General features: G+C 38.6%; 3 protein-coding genes across 5 annotated transcripts; 2 read left to right on the top strand and 1 right to left on the bottom strand.

Annotated features, from left to right (window-relative positions):
- Positions 1-1,854: 1,854 nt before the first annotated feature.
- Positions 1,855-18,588, top strand: zgc:158689 (uncharacterized protein LOC791177 homolog). Of its 2 annotated transcripts, none has more exons than XM_061050430.1 (15): positions 1,855-2,005; positions 7,448-7,592; positions 7,730-7,805; positions 7,913-7,999; positions 8,531-8,592; positions 8,785-8,856; positions 9,583-9,720; positions 10,221-10,373; positions 10,912-11,088; positions 11,763-12,402; positions 13,148-13,352; positions 13,685-13,747; positions 14,122-14,290; positions 14,419-14,459; positions 16,140-18,588. In XM_061050430.1, exons 1-15 carry the CDS (start codon positions 1,902-1,904, stop codon positions 16,210-16,212), a joined length of 2,205 nt encoding a protein of 734 aa, XP_060906413.1. In that variant the 5' UTR covers positions 1,855-1,901; the 3' UTR covers positions 16,213-18,588. The 2 variants fall into 2 exon arrangements, with proteins under 2 accessions (XP_060906413.1, XP_060906414.1); XM_061050431.1 differs by lacking the exon at positions 1,855-2,005 and adding an exon at positions 4,751-5,241.
- A 659-nt stretch (positions 18,589-19,247) lies between these two features.
- On the bottom strand, positions 19,248-21,328 carry ndufa3 (NADH:ubiquinone oxidoreductase subunit A3). Its single transcript, XM_061050439.1, has 4 exons — positions 21,241-21,328; positions 20,922-20,996; positions 19,596-19,673; positions 19,248-19,442 (listed from the first exon to the last, which is right to left on the bottom strand). Exons 1-4 carry the CDS (start codon positions 21,245-21,247, stop codon positions 19,351-19,353), a joined length of 252 nt encoding a protein of 83 aa, XP_060906422.1. The 5' UTR covers positions 21,248-21,328; the 3' UTR covers positions 19,248-19,350.
- A 41-nt stretch (positions 21,329-21,369) lies between these two features.
- tfpt (TCF3 (E2A) fusion partner) lies at positions 21,370-26,341 on the top strand. 2 transcript variants are annotated; one of them, XM_061050437.1, is made up of 7 exons: positions 21,370-21,521; positions 21,803-21,904; positions 23,264-23,386; positions 24,059-24,129; positions 24,221-24,290; positions 25,242-25,402; positions 25,573-26,341. In XM_061050437.1, the coding sequence occupies exons 2-7, from the start codon at positions 21,803-21,805 to the stop codon at positions 25,667-25,669; spliced, it is 624 nt and encodes a 207-aa protein (XP_060906420.1). In that variant the 5' UTR covers positions 21,370-21,521; the 3' UTR covers positions 25,670-26,341. The 2 variants fall into 2 exon arrangements, with proteins under 2 accessions (XP_060906420.1, XP_060906421.1); XM_061050438.1 differs by having other exon boundaries at positions 21,372-21,521; positions 25,242-25,397.
- Positions 26,342-26,566: the final 225 nt, after the last annotated feature.

The following is a 26,566-nucleotide window of genomic DNA, read 5'->3' as shown; positions in this document are numbered from 1 at the left end:
ACTTAACTCCCCTCCCCTTCATCAGCTCTGTTGTGTTTTTCTTGGAAGACCACACCTCTTTTACTGTCCTACTGTTTTTGACTTTTTCACTTCTTGCTCACGCCTCCACCATCTTTATTACTACGGAAATGTACTTGAAATAATGCTGATACATAAGAAAAGTTTTCTTTAAAAAAAATTGACCTCTAATTGATTCTCCTGTCTACCAGGAAACAATCGCTGGCTCATGTCCTCCTGTGCGACGTCAAACAGCTCACCTAGATCTCTACATGTGAGTAATTGGCCTAGATTAGTGACTTGTCTCTTCCCGTTTGACTGAGAGCCAGAGCAGCAGTGACAGCAGATGGTTCCTTTAAGGTCAGAGAAAATCACACCACACACAAACAATGAAGTGGGCATGTTGATAACAGGATCTAGCACATGTACTTACACAGAAACATTAGAGAACAAGTTCAGACACAATGACACATGTCCGCCCTCTGTCATTATGCTCTGCTGGGAGTCAGGTTATCTGATTTTAACATCCATAATATCAGACTTAATGTCCTAGATTTACAGAACAATAAGTGCAACAGTACAGAGCATGGTGATGGATGAGCAACGGGATAATGTGATACTGGAGTAAAAAAAACTTATTTTGACATCTTTAAGTAACTTCTTCTTTTATTTCAAACTTCTGCCACTTGTTTCCTCCTGTCAGACTACAGCAACATTAGCATGAGCACACTGAGACAAACGTTTACAGAAACGTAAACATTCAAGACAACCTGGATTTTGAAAAAAATTACATATTTTCTAACAGATGAAGTATTCTCAGTTATTGGTCCGTGTAGGTTTTCTCAGAGTGTCATAAACCCTTGAGCAAAGTCTGTAGGCTTGGTCTATTGACTGATTTACAATAGATGGCTTTAGTATCTTTGCTTGTCTAAAAAAAAAAGATATAAATTCTCATATCCGTTTTGCTAATTTTACAGTTTGCAGGAAAAACTCCACAGATACATAGTTTGGGGCAAACTTTCAATATTATACATGCAAGGACAAAAAATATCCAGAACCTCCAGAATGCTTTGATAATTGAGCACATTGATAGGCAATGAAATATGTGCCTTTTATTCTGTATTTACATAAATCGGGGATACAGAGATGACATTTATTCAACAGGGTTTGAGACAGTGTACACTGTGTTGGAGTAGTCTTAGATTGGTATTTATAGATTGAGTTTGGGCATTTAAGCAGATCATATAGTTTTGACCCTTTTGAAAATAATGTTTTTGGACAAATAGTTTTTACTAAAGAAAACATATTAATAATCAGGTTATTTCGTATATTTTTTAGATAAAAATTAAATATATGTGGCATGTTTGTAGCAACATGAAATTTCAAAGAGCAAAAAACTTCCCGTCTTGATGGTTTTACACTGAATGTTCAAATGATTTCTGTACATTCACCTTTTCTGAAATGATTGAAATCTTCCTTTAACTGTATCTTATTTGTCATTTGGGTTAAATGTAAAAGAGCTTAATATGGACATCTATTACCAGTAAACTTTCAGAAGATAATAAGAAAGATACATTCTTTAAATACATAAATACATGTTCAGCATGTCTGTGTTTCAGGGGTGTTTGATTACACCTGCGTGTCACAATATGAAGGTATAGAGATGTCTAGATTGGAGAGGTCTGTGCATGAGTCATGCTTATTGTTACCTAAGTCAGTGTGAGCCAAGTTCTCCTGTCTTTCAATCTACTTATCAGGAGTGAATTAGGTCCAGAGGAAGCGAAGCGTCTGAAAGAGCTTTACGGATCAGGTCCAAGGAAACAAGACCACAGATGATTCAATTGTTCCCTCCACACAGAATGAAATGATCCAGAACACAACAAAGCTCAGCCCACTCGTCTGTTATGACGGCCAAACTGGAAGCTCCTCGGATGATGGAAAGAGATGACATCATGTCTTCTGAACGGAGAAAAGATGGACCCAGAGTCAGACAGCCTTCTACTGCTGAGTAAACACATGTTTATCTGTTTTTTTTTGTCATACGTGATTTTGGTTGTCCAGTAGTGGGAAAGACATTTAAGTAGCATTTTGAGAGGCCTTATGCTGCAGTGATGAGGTAAGGTCTGAACAGAGGAGAGGGTTTAACAATATACATAATGGAGGTTGTTGACATGAGAGCTGTGCTTAAAGTTTTATTTATCAGGTTTGTTGACAATATCAAGTTTAAAGGTCACATATGATACTCCTTTGAAGTCAGTCTCAGAGTTCCCCAAAACATGTCTGTGATGTTTCTTGCTTTAATTCCACTCTGGTCCTGTATTTCATCATGCCCATAAACCTCTCTATTCCAGCCCTGTTCAGAATAGGCTGTTTCTGTGTCTGTAGCTTTAAATGCATGTAAGCTGTTTGACCACGCCCCTCTCTGGAAGGGGATGGGGCTTAGGCTTTCTTGCACCATGCCCAATTGTTTATGGTGAGAAGGCAGACTCAGAGGGACAACAAACACCTAGCTGTAGGAGTGTCACCCACCTGGGGGAGGGGTTACTACCCTTTGTGATGTCACAACGAAAAAACATCCAAACAGCCTTTTTGAGTACACATTTTCTAAAAAAAAAGTGGAGCAGGCAAAAGACAGAGAGGATGGTCTTTTCTCATTATTGGGGGGTTGTAGACAGACTAGAGATACACATTAGTGTTCTAAAAACATGGTGAACTATATTTTACATAAAATGTGACCTATAAGTTGATCAACCTTTTATTATTTGTGACTTTGCTACCTGCTTTTGGTCTTAAAGGCACAGATTTACAGATAAGTTCTGTGTAACTCTGTGGCGGCTCAGCCATACAAGTTACTGCAGCAAAGTGATGTCACACTTTTCTTACCTTTAGGGAAGAACCTCCTACTGCAAGGTGGTGGAGAATGTTTCCATTTTTTATTTTAGCTGTAATATGTCGGTATGTTCAGGAAAAGTTAAATTTAAGTATTACTAATTATTATTTTTAATAATATAATTTTTTGAATGAATGAATTACTCAAAGCAGCTGTTCCGTATTTTTAAGATTATGGTTTCTCTTGCGCTTATTAAAATAGAGCTTTTGATTTGATGATTTTATTCTTATTGTAGTTTGTACTACAGGACTGCAATTAATGTTTTATTCATTGTGGATTTATCAGCTTCTTATCTTCTCCAATAATCAATTGATATCTTGGATTTTAAAATTCTGGAAAATTGTGACATATGTCATTAAATGAGGCAGAGACAAAAGTGACACCTTCACAATGATATGTGCAAAGAAGCAAACTGCATGTCAAAACAGTTTTTACTGAACTATAATTGCTCCAAACAGATTTCCTCTTGGGGAGTTCATGAACTTGTTTAAATTGATTGCATTAGTACTTTTTCAAGTGCAGTCCGTTACATCTAACCTCTCCACAGGTGACATGATGCCAACAAGGTATTTTTAGTCATCACAGGGCTGTCCACATGTTTGGCTTTCTTCTGACCTCTAGTGGTGAAAGGGGATAAATGCAGCAAAGCACAGAAATAGTGCTTAAAATACACTGAACCACAATTTCTGTATTAAAGTTCCTAAGTACATGAGAATTAACATTTTAGTCGATCTAAAATAGGCTATGAAAAGTAAGAAGGCTTAGTGTGTATGATGACACCTGTTTCTGTCACATTTTAAATTATTTTTAAATTATTATCAGTGATGTATTATCAATTCGGCTGCAACTTAAAATTGTAGCAGCGGAATGAATTGGACACTTAAGTATTTCTACTATTAATTAACTTTGCATCTAAAGCTCATTCAGTCTCTGAAACATAATGTAATAATAATAATATGACACACAGGGTTATTATTAAAAGAGAACTTGAGTTTTCCAGTCAAATATTTTTTGGAGGATGTGCTGGGGCCTTCATGACCTCTAAAACCTTGTTGACAGTCTTGATAAAGTACATCACACTTGAGCTTCAGTTCATTTACGACAGCAACTATCCACCACTGTGTAATAAACGTGGCAACAACAAATGGCAAGTATTTATATATTTCACCGAAAAGTAATGATACGAAATTGCAAAACTTCCCATCACAAATGAATCCCCAGAAAAGTTAGAAATAATACTTAAAGTTCAAAGTATAACTAAGAAGAACAAACGTTAAAAATATTGTAGCCAGTATTGGATAATCATTTTAAATGTGTTCATGTGTTTAATGTTGCAGCTACAAAGGGGGTGTAATTTTAATACCTTTATGTACCGCTGGTCAGTTTAACCCATAACAATAGTTAAATTGATTATATTATTGGATTTATAATTTCTATTACCTGGATATGCAAAGTTGGAGCTGTAACTTTCAAACACATGAAGTGTAGTAAAATAATTTGTAGAATGGAAAGTCATCATTGAGTACAAGTAAAAGTACTTTAAATTGTACTGGATTACTTACTAAATTGTTGTTTTTTTTGCTTTCCAGACTGTAAAAAACAACAAATGGACTTTCCCTGTCAATTTATCCCCCAATCACCTTTATGTCTTCCATTAATAAAACACATAATCTGCAGTAAATTAAAGTATTTATATCAGTTAATGAAGATGGGTCCTGCAGGGCCTCCTCCTCTCCTGTCCCCCCTCTGAGAATGGGGAGTAGGGACATGGTGATGATCCGGGTGTATGTAGGCCAGTGATAGGCCTTTGCCTGTGCTGTGGCTTAAAAAGTTCAAGTCATTATTCTCCTCCTGCTTCTATTCAGACGGGGTCCCGTTAGCTCATTGTTATTCTGCCCGAGTGACAGAGAGAGAGGCAGAGGGAGGCGGACACTGAGCGCGAGGCTGACTGCTCTGGGAGCTGCTTGTTCAGGGCGGGGGCTATAGTCGGTGGTCGGTTTTTCTGCGGGCGTGAAGGCATGTTGGTAATCGGCTCAGTAATGTGGAGAGGTACTGAACGGCACCAAATATCTGACCCCGATTCCTGGGAGTAAAGAGAGGCAGAAAGAGGGAGGAAGTGTGTGTGTGTGAAAGAGAGAGAGGGGGGAGAAAAAAGAAGAGAGAGAGAGAGGGCCATGTGAAAAAGGGGTGGAGGGGAGCTGAGATTTAGTGCTCTGCTGGATGAGACAACCCCCCACTAACTAACGGAGAGGGAGAGTAGCCTAATAGGAAGAAAGGAGGGGGTGTTGTACTCTTCATTTAACACTCAAAGAAGCAGGAAGCCTTTATCGCTCCCCACAATGACATCTGAAAAGGTATGTAACTTTTTTTATAGAAAGTAGCTGAATTTCTTGTTGCTGATTTTTTTTTTTTTAATGGAGCTCAACAGGTAGCTGTTGAACTGTGAACTGTACTGAGTGGGCAAAAGGCTGTTTCCATTTTAACACTCAGGGAAACATTCACTCTGCAACTTATTCATGTCTCTATTTACAGAAACTTTGTACTCATCCTTTCTTCTCAATTATTTTTTGCCCTCAGTCACGCAAAAGTATTTTTTTCAAATTAGATGATGTTGTGGAAGAAAAGCTCATTTGGCAGTGAAGTACTGTTTAACTGTACTGTTACACCATTAATTGATCTTTAGGTTAATGTGGGGAGTGAATGCATGACACAAGACAAAATCATTTTAATTAGAAGTCTTATATGAATCTTCCGAGCTTCATTTTCTCTTTGGTGCCTCACTTGCCAGGCTTTTTTTTTGAGGGATTAAAAACACTGCAGTGACATTAAGACTGCAAATGGGAAATGTCCGAAAATGGATGAAAATGTCTAAAATGGTAAATTGGTCCAAAACACAAAAAAGTATTTATCATTTGAATAGAGAAGGACATCTATGACTCCTATCAGGAGAGCAAAGCAGAATTTGGATTTATTGTTGCCTAAAAAGACAAATCAAAAAGAGTAAGCATTCAAATGAGTTGAAGATTATTTAGAAAAACTATTCTAAGCTGCCCTAGTGACATTTGTTGGTTTCAACCAAACTATTTGAAGACATTTTAAGAGGCCAAACCACATGAATGCACCTTCTGTATCCCCAACCACCTGCAGACTGTTCCTGTTGCATCCTGAAACAAACAACACTTTATCACTGTATTCAATGATTTTGAATTAAAACAACACCAAACTGAGAAAGTAAACATACATGCTTTATTCATATTAGGTTTTGTACTCCGTCCTCTGAACAATGTGCATCGTTGTAAAGCTTTCAAATTAAAAAAAAGTATCTGCAGAACAGCAGAGTGCTTCTCAGTCAGATGACAGACTACACCAGGGTGGCCCTAATGAGCAAGAGCCTGGAAATGTTTTCTTTGTGTCATATACCATTAGTTGATCTGGGTCACCGTTTTCTCTGTAATCTTGCTGTGATAACAAAGGAGGGCTGCAGTGGGAAAACAGGGAATGAGGATTTTGCTATCAAATCCGCGACTGGAAATCCTTTGACCCCAGATCAGTCCCCCCTTGATCGTCCCCTCTGCTGAGGAAACATCCTCGTCGCGTGTTTATTCAGCACTTTGACACCTGCGTCTCACTCTCGAGGAGACCATTGTTCTTATCTGAAATGGTATAACTCTTCTGGCACTCCAATCTTGGAGAAATATTTGGGTTGCCGTAATGTTGTGAGGCGATAATGTAGAAACTGGCAGGCTTAGACAGGGGGGTAGAGTCGTGAGAAAATAACAGTGCTGCCCTCAGACAAAACCCAAGGCAGCTCTGACATCCTCGGCACTTGTTGAATGGCCTTAAAAGTCCTAAACCTTAAATGTTTATGGTAATCTCACACTTTTAGTGCCTCAAAGTGGGCTGATGTTACTCAACAGATGTCAGCTCACAGTTCTTTAAAAAAGACCGACACGATTCCAGTAAGTTACATTGCTTAGATTATTATTATTTTACAGGACAGTTGTTTTGGGGGTTTTTCTGCACATGGACCAAGGACACAACCTTACAGTTTTGTCATGTCCTGATTAATCACATAAAGGTTTTGTCTTTAAATAACAGGAAATCATTACATTTCAATTATTACTCATCAGGGCACAAGATGGCATCTTGTAGTTCCTTGTCTTGTCGGACAGTCAGTCCAAAACCCAAATATGTTCAATGAAGTGTCAGCATCAGAAAAAGCAGCAAATTCTGACGCAAGATGCAAGGAAAAAGTGAATGTTTGGTGTTTTCGATCATCAAAATACTTGTTTGTGTTTTCATTTTATTAATGAGAATAGTTTCAGCTCAGGTGAAGTTAAAAACAAATAAATAAGAGCACCTTTTGTTACCCTCGTTGCTTTTGGTCTTCCCCTCTGTTTCCTGTCTGTCCTTTCAGTGCTGAACTTTCAGATAGCGCTGAAATTTCCTTCCAAAAAATCATTAAAGAGAAAAAAAATAATCACACCATAAGTGCTTTGACCTTTGCAGTCCAAAGTGAAGAGTCATTGTGAAAACGTTGTTACGTTGTTTCTCTTTTAGTGGATTTCTGTTTGCTGTCAAGAGTAGCGCCCTGACCAACAAAAGGAAAAAACAACACAAACACACAAAGAGGTCGGTCCTACCCAAGAGAAGCAAAATGTCTCGAACAGAAGAAGTTAACAAGATGACGGAAAATGTCTACAAGGTAAGACTCTAAAGCGCCCTGGCAGTGAGCCCCATCACAGTGTGAGAGATTTGGGAGATATTTTCATCGCAAGCAAAATCTTACACAATTCATTGTATTGTGAAATGATTAAAATGTCCTCTTATTGTTGCCAACAGGGGATTCTGGACCAGTTTAATCCCAGTCTGAAGAACTTTGTTACTATGGGGAAACACTATGAGAGAGCCCTGACAGGTTAGCCAAACACAGGCCTTTCATTTTTTCTCCTCTTAGCAGGGTTATATGTTACGTTACACAATCACTTTAAAGGTGTATGTCCCCTAACATGAACTCTCTTTCAGGAGTAACTGTGGCTGCCAAGGGGTACTTTGATGCTCTGGTGAAACTGGGAGAACTGGCAAGTGACAGCCAAGGCTCCAAAGAGCTGGGTGAGTGAGGGAAGTGAGGGAGAAATTAAGAATAAATCTGCAATGGCACCTAATAAAGTGAAGAGAGTGGACTTGACAGCTGCAGGAGAGGATGAAAACAGTCTGCTTATGTGTTAGTGAGGGAGCAGAGGAAGACGAGAGGGGAGAAGGAAATGTAGAGACAGAGAGAGGGAGCGAGAACAGAGGGAAATGGAGAGAGTAGGGTCATTGTTGGGAGATTAACAACACCACATGATCTCATTGTAATGCTGAAAACAGCGGGGGAGGCAGGCAGGAGAGTCGGAGGGCGAGATGCCAGCCACCACATACTACAGCGCTGTGTGACCGAGGGAGGCACTCACAGCTGACTGCCGCTTTGTAAATGAGAAACTGTGTGAAAACAGAAAAGTTTAAAGACATTACTGCTCGTGTGTTGTTTGCATGGTTGTGGCTGTCGATTGCCGTTCATAATGGTCAAGATAAGAACACAGATTTGAATAAAAGCAACTGATTACTTCTTATATCTAAATCATTTATAACATTTCTACACAGGAGACACATTGTTTCAGATGGCCGAGGTGCACAGACAGATTCAGGTGCAGCTGGAAGATGTGGTAAGACTGCGCTAAGATGCTCTGTGCAAATGATATAATGCTATTGAAGTGATCAGAAAGAGTGCAGTTTTCTATTATAATACAGCAACAATAATAAGCTTTCTTTAGTACAGTCCACTATCATGTTAATGTTGCAGTGTCAGCATACGTTGGTCTAATTGCTAAGTCTTGATTGTTGTTTTTAATCACCAGTTGAAGTTGTTTCACTCTGAACTGCTTGCCCAGTTGGAGCAGAAGCTGGAACTGGATATTAAATACCTCACAGTAAGTTTATGTTGATCCACCACTTCTTTTTAATTCAATTGACCAGAAGCAAAGACAGTGTGAGGCGGAGTGATTTTAATTATTATGTAAATTATGATGCAAACCAGAAGAATGTGTAAAATGTGATTCATTGTGATGATTAAAACTGTGAAAATTAAATTAAACAGTCACATACAAGCGATACAATAGATATGAACTCAATAAACCTAGTTTCATTTAAAAGGTATTAGAAAACACTAAGTTCTGACCATGTTAGTTAGTTAGCATTCCAGGAGCGCTGATGTAGATATAATGTACAACAGCACTGGGACTTTTAAATGAATGTATTACTTCACTTCAGGTGTTCTGCATACTTTGTATTGACATTACAGCAAATGGTCATTGTGTAGATCTTAGCAAACTTTGCATTTCATCAATGAATCAAGTATGAATTTAAATGTGTAGATGCACAAAATGTAGCAAGTGTTCAGGACAGTGTTTGTGTTCCTGAACTAGCTGTGTTTGTGGAGCCAAATTAAGTAAAAAAAAAATATTGTTTATGACTGACTAATTAAAGCTATATCACACTGAAGGTTGTGCTGTTGTACTGAATGTCAGCATGGGTGCAGTGTTGTGTCACTGACCGAAAAAAAAAAAAAACAGCATTGCTGATATTAAGCACAACAGCACTACATCTTCCATTATTTTGCTCGATGTCATTTAAAAAACACAAAAATTTCCCACAAGGCCACCCTGAAGAAGTATCAGAGTGAGCGGAGGTCTAAGTCTGAGTCTATCGAGCGCTGCCAGTCCCAGCTGAAGAAGCTCCGCAGGAAGAGCCAGGGCAGTCGACACCCAAACAAATATGGAGACCGAGAGATGCAGGTGAGTTCAAACCCAGCGATGAAAAACAAACATGCGTAATGAACGAGGAGGAAATCAAATATGAAAACACGCAAGCTTAAGTTAGTCAGATCATTTATATTTTGAGAAACAGAAATCCTCCAAACAAATGGATCATCTAACTCGGCATTATAGAAGATTAAAAACGGAGGTTATGTGAGCATTTGTGTAAGAAATAGGCTGGTGTGAATAAGATTAAAGAGCAATCTGCCTCAGCTGATTTTCAGAAAACAAGCAACTTAGTGGGCAAACATATTCCTGGAGGAAATAGGAATGACATAAGAGGATGAACTGATTTAGCCACTTTGGAAAGTGAAAATGAGAATTGAGATTGAGCTTGCGGGTTTTGTGAGAAGAAAAGTTCACGAGGGCATTAGAGGTTTTGTGACCTTGTGTTATTCCTCTTACAAAGAGCATTGAAGGTCACCCTGTCTTGAGTGCATACGATTTGGATCCAAGATTTTCCCTGACTTTTTCCACAGTTTGTGGAGTTGATGAGTCGTCGTCAAGGTGAGCTGGATGCGATGGTTGCCACGGGTTACAAGTCTGCGCTCACTGAAGAAAGGAGACGATACTGCTTCCTGGTCGACAGACAGTGTTGCGTAACCAAACTGCTCATCAGCTACCACTCTAAGGTAATGGGCTCACATTTTCTTATTTGTAATTTGTCATCGTTTTAGCTCTCATGTGGTAAATGTTGGCAATATAAACCCAAATAACAGTTAATCCTACAAAAACGTATGCGCAATCAAACTCTGAAAAAGCTAATTCCTCTGTGCAGGAGACCTTCATTGTTTTCTAGAAACACATTATGAGCCTCAGTGTTGCACTGGTGGACATGATCCTTTACTATATGAACAGAGACTCTGTTGTTTGTGTTCTTTTGATCTCAGTTTGAACATCTAAATATTCACTACATGTGTTCCTCTGCTGCTGGAAATGGAAAATATAACCCAATTTTGTCCTTCTGTTTCTATTAAACGTGTTGAACACTTGTGTGCCCAGCTGTTTTAAGAAGTATGTGTTTGTAATATAAAAAATGAAGTTGAAAATTGAACCAGTGCATTGACAATTTTTTTGGTTATTTGAAAAAAGCAAAAGCATTGAATAAATCCGGCCTCATCCTTTAACACTGTTGTGGTTTACTCAATGCTGTGCCTTCTTTCAATCCAGGTGAGAGAGCTTCTGTCGCAGAAACTGTCATCATGGCAGCTGTCCTGTTCTCAGCCCACAAGACTACCAGAGCGAGCTCTGAATCTGCTGCGCCACACTGCGCCTCAAAGCTCAGGTGCTGCTGGGATAGCCGAGGTACTCCGCCACACCAAGCTAGGCTCTGCTCAGCCTGAACAGGTCAGATTATTGTTATTTTTATGTGTTCAGGTATTTACTTTGGTTTGGGTTGAGTTGATCACTTTTAGAAGTTTAAGCTCCAAATCTGGGCCTCCCTTTTGTTGGATTTCCCAGAATGATTATGTTGCCAGTTGTTATTTTAAAACGCTATCAAGACCTCCTTGGATAAACCCAGACATGCATTTTGTTTGTTAAGTACATATTAAGTATGTTAATACATGAGTGATAGTTTATGGATTTTTAAAAGAACATGCAGGTGTATAAACCCTACTGTGTTGCAAGTAAACATTCATTTTGACCACATTTAGGCTTTTTTGTGTATAATACTGTGGACCAAGGAAGAAATGCCGGGATAACATTTCTGCACAGTGGATGACAAGTTTCTTGTTTTGGCTATGGCCCACAGTAATGTGTGTTCAATATATTTCAATATACAATATATTTGTTATTGATCAGTAAATCAAAATTTCATGTGACCCCACGTGGGGTCATGACCGAAAGGTTGGGAAAGCCTGCTATAAATGCTTATGTGACGATGTTAAGAGGTATATGAAGTCCTTCCAAGTCAAAGAGCTGAAGTAAAGTGAAGTCACCAGTCTCCGGTGTTTCGGTCAAAGTTTTATCAGTAACTTGTATTTTTTGGTGGTTAACAGTCCTTGTTTTGTTTTTTTCAGAGGCTCTCTCTGCTAGAGATCCCGACTATGTTGAATGGAGACTCCAGTCGCTCCCAGCAGCAACGCCAGCTCCCTTCCTCCTCTCAGAGTGAAACCTGTCCACCTCAGGGCTCCCCTCAGACTTTCTGCTCCTTCTCCTCTGGGGGAGCAGCCGGAGGTTCATCACAGGGAGCGTCTCCTCAGCACAGCAGCACTCCCCTCGATACATCAGCCAGCCTCCTCCCTGAAAGCAGCACCAGCGGCAGCCCCAGCCCAGCTGCATCCACTCCCACCCCATCCAGCAGCTCTGGCCAGCAAGGCCCCCAACTAATGACCACCAACACCACCAACCTCTCCCCGAGCCTCATCCCATCCACTGTGATGTCACTCAGCCAGATTTCCCCGACCAGCGGCTCCTTGCATGGCATGACCCTCCCCATCACCCACAGTGCTCCTCACAGTCCTCCACTGCCCCACAGTGCTCCTCTTTCCAGGGCCATGACTCCTGTGCAGCTCCTGCACCAACAGGTGGGACCAGGAGGGAGCAACACTTCATCGCCGTCACACATTCCCTGGATGAAGACTTCTGACATGAGTGCAACAGCAACACTGCCACTGCCGAGGAAACCCAACAGTGAAATGAGGCTCGGAGGCTTTCAGGGTAAGAATGGAGAAATCTTCTCCCTATATTTGAATGTCTAGAATTATATATAGTCAGTAATACATTTGTTAAGATTTCTCCTGTTTTATGGATAATATGGTCACGTGGTTACAACAAATGTGTGGCCAACATTAAACTGGTGAATCAGTCCACAGTGCAGCCAAGCGAGCTAAAAAATGTAATAAAGAATTCTATCAAAAATAATTGAACTCATACTCTGATGTCATGCTTCAGACACATAGGTGCCTTTGAGTAACTGCAGCAGAGCTAGTTTAAAAAGTTGGTTACCGTGGTGACTAGTAAGCTCTTGACCTCCAGCTGCAGCTCTTCATGAAACAGCACACTCTGGGCGATCCTTTCCCCATTTCATCCTGAACTGTTAACAGATAGTGCGCTAGCGGAAAGAGCTGTTATTGTCAAGCAGCAGCTGTAGGAAATGATGTGTTTGCATTAGCAGTAAGTTAATATAGTGCTAGTACAGCTGTTAGAAAGTAATCACTGAACAATAACATCCATCATTCAGAATCCCTCGTCTGTAGGCTTTCAATGCTAACGAAACCTGAGACTGGTGGCTACTGCAGTAAACAATGAAGACTTCTATGTATGGAGACACTCGCTCAGTATAAAAATAATCTAAAGGCTTTTGATTAAAAAACATTCCAAGGAAAAATAGCATAATTATTGAGACTTTGATTCATGAAGATAAAAATAGGATTATGACATTCTTTTTTTCTCCTCTACCAAGGCTCCAGTCTCCCTAGGATTATGCCTTTGTCTGGTCCTACACGTGTTGAAGCCTTGTTTGCCCACTCCCCTGGGGAGTCAGAGGGCGGTGGTGGCGGCATTGGCGGAGCTTGCTTGCTGCACTTCCAGCAGGGTGACAGCATCACCCTGCTCATATCTGAGGCCAGAGACGGATGGCACTACGGTCAAAATGAACGAACTGGACGGTATGTTTTACAGATCACACACTGAAGGAGAATTTTCTGAAGTGTATAAAAGAGAGATGCATTGAATGACTGGCTGGTGACTAGACAGAGTCTTATTAGGTTTAACACTGTTAGTATGCACAGACTGAATAATCTCAACGCTATTAGATGAGGACATGATCATGTTAAGGCGTAACAATAACCAAAAGGTCAGAGAAAGCACTTCCCTTCATCCTCTTTTTCTTTTGTAGATTACTGTGAGAACAATGTAGACGATACACACTTGTTTGCTGCTTGAAGAACTCAGTTGAATGTCTTGCTGAGGTTACTTAAAGTGAAATTTTCTTTGACAGGAAAGGCTGGTTCCCTTTTTCCTACACTCAGCCACAGCACAATGTGATGGATCACCTCGAGAGGTAAGTCAAGGGAGAAATAATTGTTGTCCTCTTAAAGTGGTAGATAAACTGTTTATAAAAGAAACATCCATTCTTATAATTCTAGCTGTTTTAAAACTAAGTAGATCAGCAGACCTTATATTGTAGGAAGTAATAGCATTGGTTGACTCAAAGAAAAAAAAGGTAATTTTCAAGTTGAGATAAATGTGACAATGTTCGTCTGTATTCTCAGTATTAAAACATGTATCATGCCAGAAGCACAGAGTGAAATTGAGCTCATAAACAGCAGTATGTTACCCACTTTTGTTGATAAAACAATGCTCCCAAATCATCATGTTTCTTTTCTATTTTTTCCTCTATCCCCTTTCCCCGTCTGTTCGTGATCTTCCTTTTAGCTCCCTCTTCCTCTCCAAGGCTAACAGCAACAGCACGGGCCAGCTCGACAAGCTTGGGTCTCAGGGTCCTGCAGCCCTCACACCAGAGTCAGAGGAGGAGCGGTCTCTTCCTCCCCAGAGGGTCAGCACCTTCCGCCCGCGCCCGTACAGCATGGCCGACAGCAACAGGGTCAGAAGGAAGATTTTCTGATAATTAGTTCATCTTGCTGAACATCTTAATCTTAATGATCATCTTAATGGAGGAGAAAGAGATGATTTGTGATTTGAAATGTAATAGTGCTCTTCTTTACATTTCAGATTACTTCAGCATTTGCCTCCCCACCACCATCCCCTACCAGGTAAAATTAGCTATGCAAATGAGCTATTAGTGTCTTAATTACACACATTTTATTTTACCTATTGTCTCTGTATTTGTCACATTTCTAATCTCTTCAGTGATCTTTGGTTGATGGGATAGTTTAGATTTGTTTACCAGGTTAGAAGGAGATATCTTAAGATGCATTTGTTGCTAACCACATATTCCTTTAAAGATTTATATTTGGGCTTTTTGCCTTTATTTGATGAGGGTTAGGGTTAGGGTTGATGAGAGAGGGAAATTCCATGCAGGAAAGGAGCTGCAGGTCAGACTTGAACCCAAGCCTATACCGCTTGGAGGATTACCGCCTCTGTACATGGAGCCTGATCTGACAACAAGGCCATGACTGGCTCCTTCACTATCATTTTTGACTTGATTTATTTTTAAGTCAAGCTAGCTAGGTCTACTACTCTGTTCTATGGGTTGCCACAAGATTCTCTTCAGGAATTAAACATATTCACAATGTGGATATAATCATCTGAAATCAGACTTAGGATGGGAATCAACTGTTATATTGTTGATGAGATGTTGCTTCAGGTTGTTGACAAAGCTGACAAAAAAAAAATCAAACAGGAAATCTGACAGACATTTTAATGATTATAGGCTGAAAAACAAGTAAAAGTGAAAATTTGCAGGGACATTTGGCCGTATGTCATAAGTACTGATTTCTGTGAGCTACCATCAAACAACACTCTTAGTACTCCTTTGCTAATATTACCTTTAGCTACAGAGTTGCTGTTAGCTTTTGAAAGTTTTAAAGGATAAATGGGAATAGAATTGGACTTATGTAACACTTTTCTATAAGTTTTACACTTCTTGTCACATTCACTCATTCACACACTGATGGCAGAGGCTGCTTCATAAAGTGCCAAACTGTCCAATAGTACTACTACATTCATGCGGCGCTGGCGTAGCAGCGGGAGCAATCCAGGGTACAGTGTCTTGCCACACGACACTACAATGGGAAGGATACGATAGAAAACGCTAGCAAAGTGTTATCTCAACAAAGAGGTGGTTGAATTCTTAAATAAACTGTTTTTCTGAAGGTAGTTGAGGGCTATCTGTTAATCTGCTTTTAAAATATTAAGTCTTTCTATCTCTTTCCTAGACATGTCTTTTAAAAGGTAGAGTCATCAGCCTCTTTCTGGCTAACAGTAATGTAAGCTAGGAACTGGCTGGATGCTAACATTAGCTGTTGTCTGACGGCAGCCAACTGGTATAAGTCAGTTGTTTTAACTTTAAAAAATTTCAATAAAATAATAAATTAAATGGGTGGCCATGACATTTGTTACTGTATTCACGGTCCATTGATAATTAAATGAAATATTATCTACGCCTGACTCCTAATCTATTATTATTAATGCACACTCAGCTGTTCTCAGTATTTTACATCGGAAATCTTACCATGCTAACACGCTGAACTATTATGGTGAACACGTGAATAATTAAAAGTGCTTAATATAAGCATGTTAGCATTGCCATTGTGATCATATTAGCATGCTGACGGTAGCTTTAAGTTCATTAAGCATGACAGAGCAGCTAGCACCAACTACAACTCCTGTTTTTTTTCACCTGATTCTTTTATTCCCATTACAGCATTTATGATTAAACCCTCTGGAGTGCCCATTTTATGTAATGTTTATTTTATTTTTCCTGCTTACAGGGTCAACCCGTTTGCTCACATCCGACTCAGAAAAACTGTCACCAACGATCGCTCGGCTCCCATCATCGAGTAAAAATTGTATTCGTACAGCAGCAATCTTGCGTTCTGTGGTTTGTCAGGTCTTCAAACCTCAGGTTGATTCCTGGAAACAACCCACGCATGAGTTTTTTTTTTTTTTTTTAAATAATCAAATAAAGATTATATTTCTTGATAAAATGTTAAATCAAATTATAAAAGGTGTAATTGTAGAGATCTGTTTTAAATTTGATTTCAGTCCATTTAAATTTGGAGTAGTTAAAATGAAAATAGAATCAGAACCTCTTTAACATCTGAAAACACCTGAGAGAATATGAGTATGAAAAATATAGACTAGTTTATGACAGAAGTTTTTGTCTGTACTTACCTGAGTGTTTGAGATCTCCTTAACTCATCAAGAATAGCTAACATTTTTAGGTTTTTCATTGCCTATGAAAGATGCCTCTGACTTCTTTTACTTTGCTATTTTTTTCTCAAAACTACCTTTAATTTAGTTTTTTGGTTGTTTTGTGCCATATTTTGAAGTGTTCCTGTGTTTGGTTGATCTAGGGACTGGCTCCTAATAGCAGGTTGTGAACTTTCACTGTAACAAAGTGTTACAGGACAAGGACAGGCTCCTATTCTAAAAGTGCTATTACGATATTATATTTTTAGATGTTAGAAATGCTGCCAGATTGTTGCATTTTCTTGGTTTGAATGAATTTGAGTTTTGAATTTAGTCAAAGTGTCTTTTCTAATTCAAAATGTGTTTTGGTTGAGATGCTTTTCTGTATTTCAATGAAATTAGCCATGTTTATTATTTTGGTCATTTCTACTGAAGCATCACTGACGATGGGCAGAGCTGTTCAAGTGATGGAGTCCCTGTTGGTTATATCTTACAAGTTACTTCAAGTTACTGCGACAATTTTTGCTGCTGCAAAGTTACTTATAATTAAAAGTAACTTAAAGTTATTTTAACTATTGAATGGTTTAACCCTTCACTTGGCCTAAAAAAAATCATTGTGAAAAAAAGTATTTCTTTAAATGTGATGTATCAAACATTCGATTAATGAGATTCGTAGGTTCTCAGATAGATAGTTTTAAGACAGAGGAAGTTCTACAGAAAGTTTCTGAGCGCCACAGAAAACAACTGTAGCAAAGAATAGCTGAATGTTGAGATTATGGTATTATTGAAGAAGTGTTTATTTCAGAAAGTTGCATGTTGTGGAGGGTTAAAGTAAAAAGAGTGAGAGATTTTCCTGATTAGTCTTTGGATTTGATGTCGTCTTGATTCCTTTTCAGTCCCAGATCTAAAGCGAGACAACATATAGGCTAGTCGAGTGTTTACCAATCAAAGTGAGTAGAATCTGAAAGACATGTGAAAGCCGAGACAGACAACAGGATTTATTTTCATTTGGGAAATGTTTTAATGAAAGTGATGATGAAAGCATACTGGGAAGTTGACCGGCGTCTGAGCAGGTGTTAATGGTAAACTAGAGTTATCCCAAGTAATATCCTGTAGCTCTAGGGGACTGTCATTTTAAGGTGAAACTTTGTATCTGTGCAAACTGAAATGGTTTGTTCTTGTTGTAATTACTTTGAGCTTCTGTGATCTTTTAGCACCTTAAAGATTTTAGATATCGCCCAGAGGGTTGTAGAGAATCATTTCTAACAGCATTTATATACCTTTGAGTAGTATGGCATTATTAATAAAGCTGAAGGCTAGCAAACTGATAGAGCTAATGCTTAGTCCTGCTTGTAAATAGGGCTTAAAACATCTGTGAATGTATGACTTTTATTTAACTTCTTTTTAGTAATAGTATTTCACTTTGGAAGAACGCTTGAACTTTGTTAACTTCGAATACTGGGAGGCACAAACAGCTATGAGATGTGAAAACCACTTACATAAATATACTTACATATATATACATGTGTATAGAAAAATAATACTCTGGGATTACTGGGAAATATTTTGTACAAAAGAATTTGTACAGAAGTACATGACACTTAAATTAAAACTAAAGATGTCGAATATGCATAGCAACAAGAAATACATGGCAAAAATTAAAAAGCAAATTAATAGCTAGTATTCAGAATATGGTATGTAGATGAAGGCACAAAATGTACACAAGTATTTTTGTAATTGATTGGTTGTGGGAGAACTGCTACGTAAAAAAGGAACATATCCAAAGTCTGAATTTCCTCTTCCAAAGTAAAATATTGTTACTATATTGCACACACATTATACACAGTTCCACAGGTCTGTTAAAAAAAAATGGACTAGTGGACTGTCGATCTGTTCTCTGAGTTACATCAGCATGAGATCCTGGTGACTTTAGAAGGTATTTTATTATGATGAAAACTGCTGGAGACATTCTTCACCTCAAACACTGAACATTTGTGTAATGTGAAATAAAGTTCTAAGGAAACATTCCCCAGAGTTGTAGTTCTTACAAGAGATTTTTCCATTATTGTAGGTAGCTTTGGTGTTTTAAATGTCCATTTTTTGTGGGGCCAGCATTACACGCATACTTAATTTTTAAGGGCTTCCATGCTGTACAGCTCTTTATTTTGTTTTGCTCTGTTACCCCTGTTACTCATGCAAGCAACATAATGCTGCTATGGAACAAAGAATTCAGTCCAGCTTTGTCATAAGCCTCTTTTGCGATCAGGGTTGTGTTGCAGCTTAGTTTCAAAACTCTCTTGAGTCTTAACACCTCATTAAGATTTTTAATCTTAATTTTAAGTCTACCAACCTGGAAATGAAGAGTAAATGAAAATGTCTTTATAACATTCATTAAAGCTAATTTAAGGCTTACTTTAGCATGTGAGACTGATTTAGTTTAAGCTTCAAGTGCAACCATACAAGTGGGTCAAATAGTAGTGAATACGCACATTTTTATCAACTGTTCTAAATGTTTTTTTCTTTTCAGACAATGTAAGCAGACTTTTTAGAGCAAATCCCAAAACATGGTCTTGCTAGAAGTTCTGAACTAAAAAACTGGTTCAGCTTATTCACTTAAACCTGTGATGTACAAAAAAAAGCTTTAAATAGCAATGTATGTATCACAATCAAACAATGTTACACTAAAGTTGAATTAAATAGAGAATCTTTATTTCAGGACACACTGAGCACTTATGCAGACACATATGAACAAGAGGAACAGCGCAAGTGCTGATAGGTTGATTTGTGAAGTTACAGGTTTTTGAGCCATTCAAGGTTGTTTCCTTTCGGATCACATGGATGGTCGGGAACATCGGGCATGTTTCCGTCATCTCGCACTGGGACTGCATTGGGAAAGTAAGGAAAGGAAGCTTAAATATTTGATCAAAAGGTTCAGGGGTTCACAGAGCTGTTTCACATGTGTGGGTATTGTTTTGCATCTATCATCATCAGCACTGTAGCACAATCTTCTTGAAATGATGAGCAGCCGTGTTTACCTGGGTAGTTGTATGGCACAGCTGAATTGATCATTCCTGTATATTTTGTGATGGGGCTGAGGAGCGGTACAGCGATGCCTGACGACAGAAAAATGTATTAACATATAACATATTAATAACACTTTATAACGGCCACACTGGTTATCCTTACAGTTCACATAGAGACAACAGAGAGAGGGCGACACCTAATTGAGCTTGTAAAGTGAACTGCTTTAGTCCTGATATTAAAAGGTGCACTATGGAGTTTTAGTAGAGAAATGTGAAAGTTGGAGAAGTTTACATATTCTGCTGTAAATGTTCATAACTCTATACACAAACTGTCCTCGGAGGAAAATCTGGTCCCTGGAACACTGTTTGAAGATAAAATGATAGGCGAGAAGTAACGGTGGAGGGCCCGCAACAGTGAATCCGTAACTCTCCTGGTAGCTTTTAAGATACAAACAGTGTTCCAGGGACCCACACTTTCTTTGAGTAAAGTTTGTGTATTTGGTTCAGAAAATATAGCATAAAAAAAATGACATCAGATGTCATTACCAAATCTACGTAGTGCACCTTTAAATGTTACAATGTTAAAATTCACTTAGCAGCTTTTATCCAAAGTGACGTACATCAGAGAGTAAGTACAACACTAATCCATTCATACACCTCCACGAAGCAGCGGGAGCAATGCGGGGTTAAGTGTCTTGCCCAAGGACACATCGGACATGTTGCTCAGCAGGGGATCGAACCCTCGACCTACCGGTTGAGAGGCAACGACTACCAACTGAGCCACAGCCGCCCAAATGTAGTTGTTTAAAAACGAAAGAGTATTGACAAACAGCATTTGGGCATTGTGGAGCAGCAACTTGAAGCAGGCAGCCTATCAAGTCAAATAATATCACGAATATGAAAACACATATCAAGACATTCCCTTTTTACTTTGCTTTGATTCCTATGATAGTCACCCTCATGTTACATTTGATTGCTTTAGATAGCTAACAAAATAATCAAAGTATATGTTTTCAGGTACGATCTCATGACGGGGAGTGTCTCGATACTTTTCCACTTCATCACCTTGAGTTTGATTAATCGGTCATCATGCAAGGCACGTATGTTTGGGACTTCAATTCAGCTTGTTTAAGTACAGTAAATACACAACAATGCACATTTTAAGGAAGCCATACGTTGGAATATTGGTTATTCTCTCTTTTACATGTCGAGTTTTAGACTTTGCAACAATAGAATAACAACACCTGTGTTGGTATATCAAAGACAAGTTTTACAATGTTCAGCTCTCTTACTAAAACACACATTTATGAGCTAAACTTGTGACGGCGTGAAACTCACCTAGCACTCCAATAGCACAAGACGCCACGATAACGGGCTCCTTATTCCAAGCATTCTTCAGGAAAGCTCCTATTCCTGTAGGAAAACAAACAGGACAGGTGAAATCAACCTACGATACGCTAACATTAGCCACCATTAGCAACTCATCCAAGGTCACGTTTTTAGTTGAATTTCGAAAGGATACCATTTTATTAGAGCAAATCTGAGGCCTGGTCAGCGACATTATAAATGTTTAAAGAGTACATTTTAACTACCTGGGTTTCTTATTAAAGTCGTTTGACAGAATAGGTGTATGAAAGATGACAAAATGTTAACATACCCGCCATGTTGACTTGTGTAGTCTTTAATCGTGCGGGTGCTCATGGGAAACGTAGTAAATACTAACCTGACGCCTGTTTTCTGCGACCGTCGCATAAAAACATTAACGCGAAACAGGAACTGCTCTTACTTCGCTCTACCTCTACTTCATATTTACAGGCTGTGTCTCTATGAAGTAAATTTAATATCTAATGGACTTAAGAGACTTTATGAAAAGGTTTGCAGTGCAGATTTAAAAAAGCTGAAAAAGAATCAGTTTATTTGGACCTATCTCTGATTAATGTAAGTAGGCTACCTACGTAGATCTATAGTATTTCAGATGGGATACCAGTCTGTTATTGATGATACGATTCCAGTTATCAAACGATTTCAATTAACTGGATAAAACGTCACTAATATTAATCAAAAGCTACCACAGTAAAAAAACAAACAAAAAAAAAACAATCGGCAAAGTAGCCTTCTCCGTTTTTTTTAAATCTAGTTTTGTAAGTTGAAGCAGAAAAGTACTTATTTTTTCTATTTTAATTAAGGTGTGTAAAGAAGTAATTTTCTACATTTTTAAGATGATGGAGGATTTCTCTGGATTGGCTCTGCCCCCTCTTTTTGGAGGACACATTCTGGAGGCAGAGCTGGAGCCTGGTGGTGTGGAGCTGGGACCAGGAGAGGTAATGTCTATGAGCTAATGGTAATGTTAGTGTTATTATGAGTTTAGGTAGGGTAGCAGTAGCTCTATGAGTAAGATGGATGCATTAATGAAGGACAGGGGTGGAATGATAAAGGGGAGAAAGAAAAAAAAAAGCTCCGGATTTGTCCTTGTGGCTTTCAGAAATGAACATAATTTAAAGGCCTTAAAACGCATCGGGGGAGGATGAAGTGTTTGGCAAAGGGAGTGCAGGGTGGCCACATCGATCTGTACGCCTTGAGAAGTCAGTCCAGTCAGTCGGCTGAAACATTTAGCATGCTATCAGTTAATCTGTCACTGAAGAGCAGCGAGAGTGTGGTAGAAAGGGATTCAGAGAGGAGTACAGTGGGCAAAACCCAGTTACTGTAAATGATCTCAGTGAATAAAAGGACATAATGTGAGACAGTTTACAGGGACTTGATAATACTGTGAGAAAAGATTAAAGGAACAGGATGTGACAGGCAAATCAATTAGAGAAGAGGGGAGACATTACTTGTGTGTATGGTGCAGAAAGATTTGGAGTAAATGACAGAGAGAGGGTGGAGAGATGTAGATCCAGATGGCAGAAAGAAATAGAGGATTCAACGAAGGAGAGGAGAACAGATGAGAGAGAGAGAGAACTGACATTTTGGAAGAAGAGCTAAGATGTTAGCAGTACTTTGCAGGGCAGAACATCTGAGGAGGAAGAGGAAAGAGAGGGACATAGTCAGGCATTTTAGTTTAATAGGGATCCATTTAAATGTGTTAAATGAACATTCAATCAGGAAAATGCTGACTCAAAGCCTCAAAGCTAGAGAGGGGTATTGTGGGTGGTGAGAGCTGGCATTAAGGGGTGGCTCTAATACACTGGAGCTAAGTGTGCAGCTTTGCTGAGATGTCTTGGGCTTAACTTAACGAAACCACGGTGAAGGGAGATGCCCACTTAACAACTGTCCTGGCCCTGCTGTGGTTTCGTTTAGTTAGGCCTTGGCCTTGCTGCCCAACTATCTACACTGTTAAATTATTTGGGCCATTAAGGTCTAGGTTATGTGACATGTTAGCAGGAATTGGCAATAAGTGAAAGGAGGGGTTGCTTCACTGAACACTTATCCATTTCATTAGCGCACAAGTATCATTTGTTTGATTTCAAATGAATGCGCCTGACAGGGTTGATGCATTTAAACGTTTCAATTGAGAGTGCTTTGTGTAGAATGTCACAAGTTGTTAACATGATATTAAACATTTCTATTTCATTGTAATGGATTCAGCAACGAGAATGTTATTTTTGTTCAAACGGATTGTGATTGAGCCATAGACCCAGACAGTCAAACAGGAAATAAATAGAGGTGTGTTTTTCCTCCAGGTGGAGCTGGGCCCAGGCAGCAATGAGCTGCTGGAGAGTACGGCACAAGAGGATGAAGAGAAAAGAGCTCTTGATAAGAGTAAATATCTGGCACTGAGCAGGAGATGTAAAGAAATTGAACAGGTGTGTGCAAGTTTACAGTTGCATGTTTTACGTGTGCTACTTTTGTAAACAATTGCTTACTGTGTGATATATTTGTCATTAAGTTCCTAATTTCTAACATCTGTTCTAGGTATGTGCTTAAATGTTTGTTTTTTTAATAACAGATTTCTGAAATATTTCTTATTTTTAAAGTTATTTTCGGGCTCTTTAGCCTTTATAAGATAGTACAGCTGAAAAGAGAAAGGAAATGTCGGGGAGAGAGAGTAAGGGAAGGCATGCTACAAAGTGACGAGGTCGGAATCGAAATTTAGAACCCACGTCTGCTGCTATGAGGACTATCGCCTCCATACATGGTGCGCGCAACATAACCCCTATTGGCTATCCTGCACCCCAGATTTCTGAAATATTTCTATCTATACCAGCTGATTTCATTGTAGGACTGTAAATGCAGAGCAGGGCAGGCTATATTTCCGATTTAGTTTTTCTTTATTCTGATACTTTCTGTTATTCTGTTGCTTTCCCTAGCTGTTTTTTATGGCACATTTGTCTAGAAATATATCCAATCCATATTATGAAACGTTCAGATACAAGACTTAAATAATATTATAATAATAATAAATAATCCTATTCAAAGCTCACATCAGCCAGCTATGAGAGTGTACTCATAGCCTCTTAAAAATGTGTCTCTTTCAGGTGAATCAGAAGATTCTTGGTCGTCTTCATCAAGTACAAAGAATTACACGGCGCATGAAGAAAGAGAGGCGGTAAAAAAAAAAAAACACATTACATTAACTCTAACATTCTTCTTAAATATTTCCCGCTTGATGACTAAATTAGGATTGTGTTACCTTGCAGGTTTCTCATGAAGACTTTAGATGCTCATGGAGATGACTACAGAAACGCCCAACTCACGATACTTCTAGAGGTGAGAATTAGGTTGACAAGTTTTACAATCTGTCACAAAGTTGCTGTGTGATACACATTTTAAGAAGAACAGTATACACATATAAGCCCTTTGTTTAAAACTGGTCATGAAGCTGATTAAATCATTGTCATCGTTACCATCCATGCCATACTATCAGAATACAGATCCTATTTACTGCTGTGAATATGATACTACTGGCTTTACAATGAACAACAGCAGAGCTCTCAGGGTTTGACAGTTTGTGTGTCTCTGTTGTGCTCCACAAAAAGTGTTTTAACTGAAGAGCTTCCACTTGTTTTCAATAATACAGCTTTGCACTTTAGACTTTGATGGATGTATGAGCAGGAGAGTCGATGTTTATTGGGCAATGAGTAGTACTGTATGTCCCAGTACTCTGCAGAATGTACTGTAGTGTTAATAAAAGGGGAAATAATTTAACTATGAGAATAGTAACATTACCTCTTTATTTGACTGTGCCTAGTTAACACAATGACAGTAAGGTAGGTCAACCTAAAGCCAGAAAAAGTTACATATTTAGTCTGGTATTTTCTAATAGTCCTAACTGCTAGAGTAGTGGTTCCACTAAATACAATCAGTTAATTCAGACCTGATGAAGTTATTTTAATCTCTTTAATTTTGACAATTGACCATGTGTGGATTAGCCTGATATGAGGACCCTCAAGATAAAAAAAAAAAAAAAAGACATTTACTTGTGGGCCCTATATTTACTCATCCAAGTATGGTCTGCTTATTTGTGTTTTTGACTTAAGACCCTTCTACGAAAGGGCCACGAGATTGGCTAATAATTCAGGACTCTAATTTAGTTCACCTTAACACAATCACAGGTAATCTCGCAGTTGTGTCTGCTTTTTGTTTGATATATTATATATCAATACAAATGCTCAAACCCCTTTCATGCTTGTTGGAATAATTCCCTCTGTCTTGTTCCAGGAAGAATCGGGAGCACATTTAGATCCTGCAGCTGGAGTCGAGGATGACCAGCTCAACGGTTTGTCCTGTTCTGCTTCGTCTGCATCTTTGCATCATGCTACTGGACCAAAGAAGCGGAGACATCGAATTCCACGACAAGACAAAGATAAAGATCAAGTAAAGTAATGCTTTCATTGTTTGTTCAGCATGTCCTGTGTCTTCGCATGGCGGTAATTCTGTAAATATAGATGAGTGATAAAATGTAGAGCGATGTCTTTAAAGTACACATTCAGACATCTGACGGTGCAGAATTATAATTTTCTTTTAACTTATTATCTGCTTCTTTTTCCAGCCTGAACCCGAGCTGTCAGTGTTGGCAGAGGCACAGTTTGGAGAAATGCCCAGCCCAACCTCACTGTCTCACTGACGTCGCACTGCCCTGGAGGTGACAGTGATAAAGGAGCACCCAGTTTCTTAGATGCAACCTCCTCTGTTCAGCCAGGGTTTGCACTGTGTGCAATTTTACTTGAATGTTGTGAAATGATTGAATGAACATTAGGGACATATTTACATTTTGTTGTATCTCATTTCAAATTTTGTACTGACAACACATAATTATGACCAGTGATAAACTGTGCTTTTTCTCAACCAAACTCTTAAAAACATGTTTTGCTTGTTTATCTGGTAATTAATTAAGGATAACAAACTTGTATAAATAATTGCTTCAAGATCAATGATTACATGTTTTTTTTTTAATGCCAGTACGAAGAGAAAACAATGGTCATCACTAAAGTATTATAGACTGTCTCTTTCTCTGACTGATTTATTCTTCTTCTTTCTTTTCTTTTTTTTACAAGGTTTCTAATGTTTATTTGCGATTGCTATTTAGAGAGAGATGTTTTACTTTATTTTCTCAGAAGTATGTCAAGAACCAGAGGTTTCACATTTTTCAATATTCACATCTGCATCAGTAATTTGGACTTCAGCAACAGTGCACTGTAAGGCATGCAGTTTTTTTTGTTTTTTTGTTTACATGTTTTCAGTTCAGGCAGAAATATAAAGCATTGCTCAGCTTTATTGTCAACATTAATGAATAAAAAAAACTGTCAGTTTCCATTAAATGTTTTTTTCGGTTGATAAAGATATACAATCAACATGAATGTTTCAGAAAAGACACGTTATTAATTTATTTTTTTCCTATGCAGTTTAGTTTTTGTTTCATAATTCATCTGTCGGTGGAACTCAGTTTTATTCACTCTATGGTTGGACCAGTTGTCGGACCTCAGTCAAACGGATGTCAATCTGTGACAGGCGTGAACTACGTCCAATCAAATCCCTTAGATTTG

Source organism: Labrus mixtus, chromosome 11 (genome assembly GCF_963584025.1).
Source record: "Labrus mixtus chromosome 11, fLabMix1.1, whole genome shotgun sequence".
NCBI lineage: Eukaryota > Metazoa > Chordata > Actinopteri > Labriformes > Labridae > Labrus > Labrus mixtus.
This window is presented reverse-complemented; position numbering and strand designations above follow the sequence as displayed.

Coding starts and splice junctions, on each gene's coding strand:
- zgc:158689 (XM_061050430.1), top strand. CDS start 1,902: ATGACGGCCAAACTGGAAGCTCCTCGGATGATGGAAAGAGATGACATC. Junction 9,721..10,220: donor ATGGAGACCGAGAGATGCAG/GTGAGTTCAAAC, acceptor CTTTTTCCACAG/TTTGTGGAGTTGATGAGTCG. Junction 13,748..14,121: donor GTGATGGATCACCTCGAGAG/GTAAGTCAAGGG, acceptor TCTTCCTTTTAG/CTCCCTCTTCCTCTCCAAGG.
- ndufa3 (XM_061050439.1), bottom strand. Junction 19,674..20,921: donor TTGTGCTATTGGAGTGCTAG/GTGAGTTTCACG, acceptor TTCTGTCGTCAG/GCATCGCTGTACCGCTCCTC. Junction 19,443..19,595: donor TGTGCCATACAACTACCCAG/GTAAACACGGCT, acceptor TTCCCAATGCAG/TCCCAGTGCGAGATGACGGA.
- tfpt (XM_061050437.1), top strand. CDS start 21,803: ATGATGGAGGATTTCTCTGGATTGGCTCTGCCCCCTCTTTTTGGAGGA. Junction 23,387..24,058: donor GATGTAAAGAAATTGAACAG/GTGTGTGCAAGT, acceptor TGTCTCTTTCAG/GTGAATCAGAAGATTCTTGG. Junction 24,130..24,220: donor CGCATGAAGAAAGAGAGGCG/GTAAAAAAAAAA, acceptor GTTACCTTGCAG/GTTTCTCATGAAGACTTTAG.